General features: G+C 38.6%; 1 protein-coding gene across 3 annotated transcripts in view; it reads right to left on the reverse strand.

Moving 5' to 3' along the window:
- Positions 1 to 1,078: 1,078 nt before the first annotated feature.
- Positions 1,079 to 11,894, reverse strand: part of TRHR (thyrotropin releasing hormone receptor) — a 12,906-nt gene continuing 2,090 nt past the window's right edge. The window contains exons 3-4 of one of the 3 annotated variants that reach the window (XM_072329566.1): positions 4,746 to 5,132; positions 1,079 to 4,055 (exon numbers count right to left, since the gene is read on the reverse strand). In XM_072329566.1, coding sequence (XP_072185667.1) covers positions 4,050 to 4,055; positions 4,746 to 5,132 — 393 coding nt within the window. In that variant the 3' untranslated portion in view covers positions 1,079 to 4,049. Of the gene's footprint in view, positions 4,056 to 4,724; positions 5,133 to 11,894 lie in introns of those variants that run through there. The other 2 variants (XM_072329567.1, XM_072329565.1) reach the window with 2 other exon arrangements.

Here is an 11,894-nt window from a genome sequence, read left to right on the forward strand (position 1 = left end):
GCTTAAATGCTAGCGGGGGTGAAGCCACTTGTCTTCTGAACAATAAAGACAGGTGGCTGGCAGGTAGTTTCTGTATGCACATCCACTTCTAGATGAAGTCCATCTGACATCACCCTTTTAAGATCTTTCTGTTTGTCCTTTGGGAGATTTATCCAGATGTTATAAAACACAAGGGTTTTCCATTTGAGCCCATCATATAGTCAGTGCAATCCACTTGCTCCAAATAGCATCAGTAGTATGGTGTGTACAGGGAACCCTGCCTCTAAACAACTTAGCACTGGTAGTCAAAATGTAGAAGAAGCTGCACTTCAGTACCAATCTGAAGCTTCTGAAGCAGCCCAACCCCCTTTGTATGCTGCATTCTTTGGATCATCTTTGCTGATGTAGCATTCTGTAGATCCCCCATATCCTCATTACCAAAATCCACGAGGTCTACTTTAGGTCTCACCTGGTGTTCTTTGCCAGAGACGCTAAGTGGGGCCCTTTTGCTCAGCTGCAGTGTAAAGCATGTATTTTACATCTTGTCCTGTCTGGACTGGTCCCAGCTACTGCATGGGTTACCTCCTGTTTAATTTGTTCAAAGGCTTGCTGTTGCTCAGGGCCCCACAAAGAATCATCCTTTTGCATTACCTGATGGAGAGGTCTTACAATGAGACTATAATGTGGGACATGCGTTCTCCAGAAACCCATAATACTAAGGAAACGTTGTTTCCTTCTTACTCTTTGGTGGGGACATAGCAGTGCATTTCTAACTGTGCTGCTTGCTGCATTGCTCAGAAATGGAAGAGTTCTCCCCAGCTACCTGGAGTTGGGAGTCACGTGGGGAGTACTGGAGACTTCTGGGAACTGCAGTCTGTCACTTCTCATCATGTCTTCTTCTCAGAGAGCTGTAACCAATGTAAGTATAGTGGAGACTTCCAGGAGCGGGGACCCAGGAAGTACAGCTCCCCGGCACCATGCTCCAGTACTAACAGCTGGCTGCATGATGTCATGATATGGAACATCAGTAGAACCAGGGCAAAAGTGAACTGAAGTGTGTTCTCATGTGCTTGTTAAAAATCAAAGCTGCAATATAATAATCTTGCTTGGTATTTTATTGCAATAACCAATAAAATAAAATAAAAATAAAAATAAAAATAAAAATAAAAAAATCCACTACAAATTAATCTCCACAGCTGCATGCATCAAATAATTACAAAATGCTTATTTTGAACAAAAATTGTTCTTCCTGTTTTGGAGGACTATATTTATCAGCAGTACACTTCTCAGAACAATTTCACAATTATATTAGTAATAACTGTATAAGCCACACACAGTAACAGAGTGAGGACAGAATTACTCTGGGTAGGTGAAAAAGAATATCCTTCAGGGCCAACTGATCTTTCATAGTTTGTATGAATACAAACTTTCACAACTCAGTACAGCAGTGAAGGGATTCTGGTGTCTGAGTCTCAAAGGCTGAACCTGCTCACGACTACTTAGTGTGCCACTGCAGCTGAGTAACAAAGAAAGTACCACGAGAAAACAACCTTGTACTGAAAACAACAAGACATCAAATAAATCTCCATCTCAAAAAGTGAAAACTAAATACTGTATGATCATTTTGAAATGTCACTGCAGTTTGTAACAGAACAATTTTACACAACCAGATTCATACAGTAATTGAAAGATGAATAAGTATACGCAGTGTTGTTGAAAGAACAATTTGGCTTTGCACACTCCTGAAATAATGCACTTCTTCTTTTTTTTTTTTTTTTCTCCATGGTGACAACACTCAAATCTGGTTTTTGTTTGTTTGTTTTTTTACAGTGGCTTTTTAAAAACAACTGAGGAAGGTTTTCCTACTTGTAAAAGCTGAGTAATACAGGCACTGTGTATTACAGGAGCTCAGTAGCAGCTTCTGAAGGAGCATCAGACTCTCAGTTGTACTGGGCAATACTTCTGTGAAGTGAAGTTAGTGAGAACTTTATCATTTCATTTGTGCCATTCATTTCCACAGCAGTATCATAAACCCCTCCACAGTATTATTGGAGCTGCTTTAATAGATATCCTTAACTCTTTCCTCCAGGAGGCCAAGCGCTAATTTCAGCTACTGTGTTTCCAATACATCAGACCTTTCACAGCTACACAAGTTACTGGTACTGAAGCTGGCAACATCTCACTATTTCATAGTAGCTCCAAAATAAAATGATAGAGAAGTATTTCTTCTGTCAGTTACTGAGTGAAGTTCCAAATCACAGTGAAGTGAGAACCCCATCTCTTACATCAAAGCCATGAAATGAGGATGCAGACATGAATTTTGATATTGCTCTAGTTCAGACATTTCTTCCACGCTAAATGTTACAGAACATAAATAACTATATTACTTTAGTCAGCAGTTGTCATCTAGTCACACATCTATCAAAAAGGTTTGCTATAATATTAATAAACAAAAGCACACCAGTTTTTAAATACAGTCTCACATATCTAATCTACAGTGTAGATACAAGAAAAATGGCCAGTTGCTGTTATATACAGAAGTACAAACATAGCACTAGACCTAAAGTCACACCAACATGATATCTATCGAAGTTTCATAGCAGGAGCTGTAGGGGTAAGTGTAAAATCAGAATGTATTTCAGAATAACATCTGTAAGGTCACAATAAACTGTGAATTAAAACCAGACCTGAACTCACATCTGCAATTTGTCTTTATGCACACAATTTTGTATGCATAGTTATTTATTTTTGTACAGGTAAATATCAGCCTGAAATCATTCACTTGTTTGCTACTGCAAGTGAAGGTGCCTACAAAATTGTGTACATGACTTTTGTTTAAATCTTACCCAGAATATGGACTTTAAAATAAGTATGGACACAGGCTGAGAAAGCAGAGATACTTTTGGAGCAAGAAGGCAAATGAAGGGTGGAATTTAACTCTGGTATTGACAATTGGGAAGCGATGGGGGCTTCTCACAGGGAACTGGGATAAGCCCTGGAGATCAGCACCCTCTGCAGCTGGATCAACTGCAGACAGAGCCCAGCAGGTGAGCGCAGTGTAGAAACTCGTTGCCTATAACATCAGCTTCTGTTTCTGGCTCTGGATCATAAAAAACAGTGCAAAAGGTGATAGTGTAAAGGAAACATTACAAAGAACTTGGAATACTGGGGAAAAGTAGTAATACTTTCATCATGTTTTCCCTTGGATACCATCTGAAAAGAAGAAAAAAAAAAAAAAAACAACTGACTTTTTTACTGTGTTTTCCTCTTTTCCTTAGACCTTATCTTTATCAAAGCTGTCAACCTCTAGCAACAGCCTGAGTGACAACTAATGAGCTAGACCAAAGTTAACTAGTAAAAGTCTGTTGAATACTCTTCAATATATATTAAGTACAGGCAAGATTTACTTCAAGTGGTCCATCCCTAAACTAGTTTGCTGAAGAAAGAAGAATTCTGAAAGCTTTCTACTGATTTTTTAATTTGTTTATTCCCTACTGTGAATGGAAAAGCCCTCCTGTTTCATGCTGTTCAAGGTAAAAGAAAATAAAGATGTCATACTCTTTGCCTTCAGATATCTGCTGGTATTTTTTGAAGCATGCTATGATACCTGTGATTAGATCTGCATTTCTGAGGGAGGATGGTGTCAATGGAGGACAGTTACTGTCATAAGTAGTGGTTATGGCTGTTCTCAGACATGTGGTGCGAGTCCTTCCTGCATACATAGCAGCATGTAGGAGAGCAGTTCTCTCAGTTTCACTGTCTGTCTCTTTGTCTGCAGAGCAGCCTTGCTGTTTTGGAGATGACAACACAAGCTGAAGCACTTGCATATTCCACTGAAGTATGTTCAACACTTAAAGTTTTGTTTAGTGTTTCATTCAACTGGATCCAACAGTGTGTTGTTTTGATTCCCCAAGAAACTGTGTTTTCTTGCACGCTGCTGACAAGTATGTAGAGATAGGTGGTAAATCCTGCTGGTTGGTGAGCAGAAGTGCCTTTGTATTTCATACGGGTTGGTGCAAAGAGATCATCTGAAGGATTTGTATGACTGCATACTCAGAACAAGGTAGGTCTCAGGCCTGAAAATTAGAGAGACAAACAAACTGTGAATTAACTATCTTTCATCTTCATTGCATCTGCAAACAAATTAAAACGTAAATCGCCCAGTGAATTATCTATTTTGAAAGACCTCATGTACATGGACTTCTGAACAGCTAAGCACTATTGCATAAAAAAAAGCTTATTGGAAACAGCAACATGTATGAAGAGAGCTGGGTTAGAGAGATGTGCTACATATGGAGATGGTGCATCTAGCTGGGAAATGGGCATGCCTTTGCAGGACAGGAGAACTGCTGTGAGGGACATCTGTGTCTTCTCTTTGTGCTGGCTGCATGGTGCCACCAGGTTAGTTAACCCTGAGCTGGAGCCAGAAGACGACACACAAGAAAATGCCCCACTGCACCACTGCCCTCTGCTTGTCAGGAAGTAAGGCTTAACCCATGTATTTTTCCTCACTGTTCAGCGTGCTCCATGTTCTCCTGATCACAGCATGCCCAGCACAAGGAGCTTTGAGACCATCAGTTTCCACACCCGGGCAGATAAAATAATGACATTGTTCTGTTTGGTGGGATGCCAGTCATCGCCACCAACCTTACCCTGCCCCTCACTGTGCTGCCTCGTCTGAAAGCTATCCCAGCAATACACAGTGCACATCAGCATGCTGTTTTGTAAGGAATACACACCAAATACTAAAATGCATTAACTGTTACCTCAGATGACAAACATGTATCACCAATGGATGTTTTTGCAGAGGACAGATAGGTATTGGTGATGGTAATATCTTCTAGTTCACTGCTGAAGTGGTCAGACTCTTTGATGACGTTATAATTCAGGGCCACACTGTAACTGGCAGGTTTCTTGTCCCGTTTCAGATGGCAGTTGCAGAGTTTCCTGAAGGCTGCTCTGAATTTCTGGGACATGAGATTGTAAATTACAGGATTGATGGCACTATTTAAATAAATACAGATTCTGCAAAATAGCAGGAACCAGTTTTCTTGGAAGGGACTGGAGAGAAAGGAATTGACAACCACCAGTGTTCGATAGGGCATCCATAGAAATGCAAAGAGGACTACTACCACAGCCAGCATCTTGGTAACCTGGGGAAACACAGACAGACACAAAGTGAGCAGGTTAATACAGCTTGGAAGGAACAAATATCTCCCTAAATCTCTAGGGCCAAAGAAAAACTACTGACAGGTTTTTCAGTTGTGAATTTCAGAATTATGTTTGATTCAGAAAGTTCAACTGTAGTAAGAAAAACAAATAAAAACAGCACTCAGTTTCTAAGTCCTCCCAGTTTTTGTTAAATGACTGTAGATTCTGAAGCCTGACTACATGATCTACTTTAAAAAGTACCTCGTGGGGTTTCAAAAGTCAAAAGTATTTTTTTCATAGAATGGCCTGGGCTGAAAAGAACCTCAAAGATCACCTAGTTTTAACCCCACTGCCATGGGCAGGGTCACCAACCACCTGACCAGGCTGCCCAGAGCCACATCCAGCCTGGCCTTGAATGCCTACAGGGATGGGGCATCCACAACCTCTCTGTGCAACCTGTTTCTGTGCATCACCACTAGGACAAGTTGCCCAGGCTCCAATTTTTTAAAGGTACTAGATTTATTCCTAGTCCTAACATTATAATATTTAATTAGATATTCATTATTTGATATGTCAATTATCATTTACACACATAAGAATATAAGAGATTATCAAAATGATATTAACTTGATTATTAAAAGAGCTTTCATTTATTGTGTAAAACAAAATACAGCCCTTGAGAATACCCGGGATATCTGACATGAACCAGAAATAATTGAAAAGTTATAAAAAACCCAAGCCTTTTTTAAGAGGGCTTTTCTCTTAAATTATAATTTACTTTCATTGTAAATATATACTATATATACATACAGTAATTGAAGTCCTAATATAATATATCGTAATATATGTGGCATATTTTAAACTCTAGTCTCTACACTAAAGAAAGTTTGAAGTGTTAAAACAAGGTAGAAAGTACAGTGAAATGTGACTACATGGGAAATACATGGAGATATAATTCAGTGGGATAACCTCATACACATTGGGGGATGATTTCCTTAACAGTGTGTGCATGAACTGGAAAGCAGTGGCACAGAATCTGGTGAGCTATTCCTTCTACTTTTATGTTTTTGTATTTTCCTTTACTATTTGCCTTTCCACTTGACATAAAGCAGTTGCTGCCTATTGACAGAATGGTTCAAAGAATGTCTTTTTACCTTTGCTTCAGTCATGTTATACTTGATTCCTTCCAACCTGGGTACATGAAGATATACATAATGAAGCAGCACCTACTGTTGCTGTAGAAAACATTCTTTGACTGTATGGGTTATAATTCACTGCTTGCAGAACTGATAGATGTAGATATAAAAGTTTCAGCCAATGCCTCAGAGACAGATAATTCCACTAAAATTACTCAGGTAATTTTAAGTAAGGTTCAGTTGTATAATCTCTTGAAATGCACTAATACAAAGGCTATGGTTTGATACTATAATTCTCATCCCTTCTCCCCCACTTTTTATTTCTGTACAGTTGTGTTCAGTCGGAGCAAAAAACCAGACTGAGTAATATTATCTCCCTATTTTCTTGCTTGATCGATACATCTCCTTGCAAGTTCTAGACTGTATTTCTTGATTGCTGTGAACAAATCATCACCATAACAGAGCAAAATATGAATGTCTCAGGTAGCTAAAAAGTTAATAGTTTTTCTTTTCTCTGAGTCAAATCTGAAAGAAGCCCTGCAGGCTGCAAGGAGCTCTGTGATTCAGTGCTGTCCTGCTCTGGCTCACAAAGACTGGGGATTCCTTACCTCTCCTTCCTTTCATCCCTCCAGTTTGGCCGCAGTGTGCAGTTCCAAACTGAGGAAGTCCATTCAACTGAGAATAATTATTTATAGGGAAAATAATACACATTTAAAGGAAGATAGTATGCCTTTGTAGAGCTTAGATTAACCATGGAACTAACTAACAGATGTATTACAATTGCTAGGCATTCAGAGGGAGAGTAGGTAATAATCCACATAGACATTGGAGTACTTTGCTACCAGAAGCTCAGGAGTTGAATTTGTAATCATAGCTACTGATCAGTGGCAATTTAAGTTTCTTCTGATTATGTCTTTAAGGAAAAATTGATGAGAAAATCATTTTCAATAATGTAGCTGTCACTTTGAATCCTAGGTTGTATTAGAAGTAAATTCGTTGTGATTACTGCTAGAAAATAGAAATATATTAAGTCATGAAATTTTAAGTCACATAATTGATATGCACAGCAATGAAAAAATGGCTATTACCCCTCAAGTCAAGTTCTATATGCCACAAAGACATACACATATGTACTGTGCAAACTATTAGCTAAATTTATGTGTACTTGTGCCTTTAATGTGCGTTTTTTGTTCTATCTAACATCACTAACTTATACTTTTGTCATGTTCATCTTATTGAAACTGTGATTTTACAAAATATTAGGACTGGCTCTTAGCACCAGATAAAATATACCATGGAGACAGCAGAAAGTACACTGAGCTGAGATCAATTCAGTTTGCAGATCTGAGTGAATCACAGAATATTCCAAGTTGGAAGAGACCCACAAGGGTCATCCAATCCAACTCCTGGATCAACACAGGACCACTCACAATTCAAACTCTACATCTGAGAGTGCTGCTCAAACACTTCTCGAAATCCCTCTGTCCTGAGGAGCCAGTTCCCATTCCAGACCACCCTAATGCATACTCTGTCTGGATTCTACAGTAAATGCAAGAAGCTGGAGCCTCTTGTTGCTTCAATTGAGCCAACTTTTCAAGGACCTTCTGTTTAGTACCTATTCTATCTAACCATGCATGAAAGTTCTCTGAAAATGGGAGCATGGCCATAGGAACAATCTAGAGCTTACTGATGTGTTTACTAGTTACTCAGTTGAAGGCAAGTGCGCTGATTGCTCTTTTCTTGTAGGTATGCACAGCCCTCTTCTGTGCTCAGAGTACAAATTATTCTCAGTTAAAGAAACTGAAAACATGATTAGAAGTGTTTGAGAAAATCCACTGTAATCCAAATTTCAAGCTTACTTTGAGTGTTAGTAAAGTGCTTGAGACTGAACATGCTTTGGTCTGCATGCACCAGAGGAGGCTTAGTTTGGATATCAGGCAAAACTTCTTTACAGAAAGGGTTGTTTAGCACTGAAATAGGCTCCCCAGGGAGGTGGTTGAGTCACCATCCCTGGAAGTGTTTAAAAAGCGTGTGGATGTGGTGCTCAGGGGTATGAGGTATGAGCAGAGGGTTGTTAGAGTGAGGGTAGTATGGCCAGGCTGTGGTTGGACTTGATGATCTTGAAGGTCTTTTCCAACCTGAGCAATTCTATGATTCTATGATTCTATTTCTGCAAGCAAAGGATACTGGAATTGTGGTGGTGAAAAAATCCTGTGTTTTTAAACCTACTTGCAAGTAAAAATGTCTCTCAGTAGCTCATCTGTCTGCTGTAATCTACACCCAACATTCACAGGTAAACTTCCAGTCTTGCTGATATTTTGATGTATTTGCAGAAGTGGACAGGCTGTTTTGGAATAACAAAGATACAGTTTCATAGAATAAAGCCTGAAAAATCAAATATTTAATTATTAGTTTATATTATTATTAGTTGTCTCTGTAACTGCAATCAAGAAACTACAATCCACTGGTTGTATAATGGGGTAACAAGCCAAAGGTCTTTAGCCTCTCACAGCATCATTAAAAATGGTACTTCTCTGAATACATCTATGGAGCAGAACACACAGATTAGGAAATGTTGAAACGATATTAAATGTATCATGTGGCTAAAAGGAGAGTGTTTTGACCTACATCTTGATTGGTTGCTTATGATAAGAATTAACTAACTAATTAAAAACACCTGAATAAAGCAGTAAGTGAAGAAGACTGAATAAAATCACACATATAATGGATTTCTCAAGGGCTAAGAGAAGCCTGCAGAAATCCCTTATTAAATACATACCTAGCAGGAAGCAGTGCAAGGAATGCTTCCTTCTTAGACAGATTTGTTGTCTGTTGTACTGAAATCTCAAACACATTTTTTCTCTCTGGGTCCTTGTGAAGTGCCTATATCTATCAGCTGTGGCACACTGTTAGAGTCCATGACACATCTTAAAGAATAATGCCACTAAAATATTGGCTGTGTTGAGATCAATGACAAATCACTTACTGATGAAAAGAATTAAGATGTTATACTGCTGCTCGCTTATAAAATCACCTGACATACACACCTGCAATCGTTTTGTGTGCTCAAATGAAGGTTTTACCCTAGTCCTATGGCAATAAATACAGTTTACAAGTTCTTCAGAAGGACCAGGCTTCCTTAGATGTTCAAATTAAGTGTTTAATTGGAAAATCCAAATTCATAGTCTATGTTTTCTGGTGAGTGAGTAGAAATCAGTTTCAGTTCACTTCTTGGGACTTTTGATCATCCATCCAAATGATCATATGGTCGTTAAATGTATCATAGCATTGAATTTACATTGAATTTGCATTGAAGTTCTTTCTTCAGCCCTCAGTAAAGTAAATGTTACTTTGAACTCTCTTGCCTTGAGAGATACTTTTTGTCAAGATACCGTATTCTAATCATACTGATTAGGTTAAGCTTTGAAGTTTCAGATACTTTGAACTCAGCTTAACTGAAGAGTGCTACAAAAATTGCCCCTCCTGTTAAACCTGGGAAAACGTGTATGGAAAAACTATTCCATCCTGTTTTCTCTGGTTCAGATTTCTGTAAATTTCTCAGCAATAAAATAAAATAAAATAAAATAAAATAAAATATATCCTATAAAGTTTATCAAAAAAGATGGTCAAAGAGGTCTCACTTTACTGTTAGTCACCTTTTCATTTTCTCCAGATCTTCTGTTGCAGAGAACAATTTGTCACCGTTTTTTTATGATTGAAACCATCTGTAGGCCTTCAAAATATTTCACACAGAATTCATATTTTTAACTCCGTATGATCTTCAGTCTAGCTATGTCTTTGCAGGAGATGTGCTCCAGCCCTCTAAGCATCTTCGTGGCTCACTGCAACAGTGCCATATCTTTCTTGTGCTTGGGGCCTCAGACCTGGATGCAGCATTGCAGGTGGGGCTTCATGAGGGCAGAACAGAGGGGTGTTGGATGTAAGGAAGCATCCTAAATGTGCAATTGTAGATAACTTCTAAGTTACTCTTCACGTTTTAAAAAGTCAGCTTCTAACTCTGGGTTAAATTTCTTACCAGAAACCTAAATGATGTATTATTATTATTATTGAGGAAAACAATTGAAATTACACAGCTGTATGACTCACAGTAAAAAGTATGGTGGATATATTGAAATTTGACATTAATTCTTGGAAGCTGATATAGAAATATGAAGTTGATAGCATATGCTTTACACCAACACAATAATATAGGCAGAAAATGCCTAAAAACAACAAATGATGGAATCTACTTCTGCTGTGTGTCAGAAACAGATTCAGCTGGTGCTCTTCAGGTGAAATGTAGCTTCACCATAGTGAAGTAGAGGATAGAGCCTGCTATTAGGCAGGTAATTAGCAAGCTTTGGGTACTTCGACAAAGGAACACTTTCAAAACATAGATGAGATAGTGGGTAGAAAAAATTAGATGGTGTGACTTAATGGTCTAGGTCAAGCTAAATCCATGTCAGTCAGGCAAGTCAGACTAAGAGGGTGTTTCAATTCACATACTGCCATGTTGGATTAACCATCATCAGAAAGGGATCTGAAAAGCTTTGGCTTAAACCTGTGTGAGGGCTGAGAAAACCAATGTAACAACAGTCACTGTCATATATTATATAAATATAAGCTCATAATTGGTTAATTAAGATAATTAGTCATAAGGATGTATTGGAAGTGCCCTAGGTGTCTGTGTATCTCAACCCATGTGGCTTCTTGCTCCCGTTCTTTTCATTTTGTCCCCTGTTCCTTGCAGAGGAAGTGAGAGTGTGGCTGGGCAGAAGTTCTCTTCAGTCTGGAGCCAACCCATCACAGGAACACTGGCTGGTTTCATTTGTCAGAATGTACCTGGACAAATATAAGAGCTGCCGCAGGAATAGAACTGTGTACCTCACTGTCAGTCATTTTATTTAAAGATAATATTTTGGGCATCACACAAAGATTTTAGATTTTGAGATTTTAGATTATCTGAACCGGAACTTGCATTTTGCCATTTTAAAGCACTAAATACATCTGTGCAAATGCTAACTAAAAAACCTACACTGTCCTTGCTTTGCTTCCTGCGCTGCACTACAGAGAAAATGCACAGCTAGTCTCATCCAACAGGTTGCTTGGGATTTTAGAAAACCTCTGCTGACTTTATAAGGTATGAAACACCACACTGTAATCCCAATTTTCTGTTTTCATTATAATTTAACAGCATCAATTCATTGCAATACTCAGTTCAAAAGATGTCTGTTAGCACAAGTTACCAAGCATGCATGTTGAAGTGAGATTGAGAACCTGAAAGTTAATTATCTTCTACTAATTCATGGACAAAATATAATAAACTATTAACTATAATTGGAGATATAACTATATAACCTAGCAGATGTGTTTCAGCTGTGCATTCCAAGGCACAGCTCTCGTGCTCTGCAAGCTCTTGGTGCTCTAGCAGGCAGCTCAGTTAACTTTTCAGATCTATGCCCGTACTAAGGGAGAAACATCCCTCTTATTAAACAGTTGCCATCTTCATAGCATAAAAACAACATAAATTTCAGCCTATAAGCTGAGGGTGCACTCAGCTTCTTTGAAAGTGTGCGCAGCTCAGCCTTGCTTCCTGCAGGACGGAGCAGAGTAGAGAGGCAGAATCAT

This window comes from Excalfactoria chinensis, chromosome 2, assembly GCF_039878825.1.
Source record: "Excalfactoria chinensis isolate bCotChi1 chromosome 2, bCotChi1.hap2, whole genome shotgun sequence".
Taxonomy (NCBI): Eukaryota; Metazoa; Chordata; class Aves; order Galliformes; family Phasianidae; genus Excalfactoria; species Excalfactoria chinensis.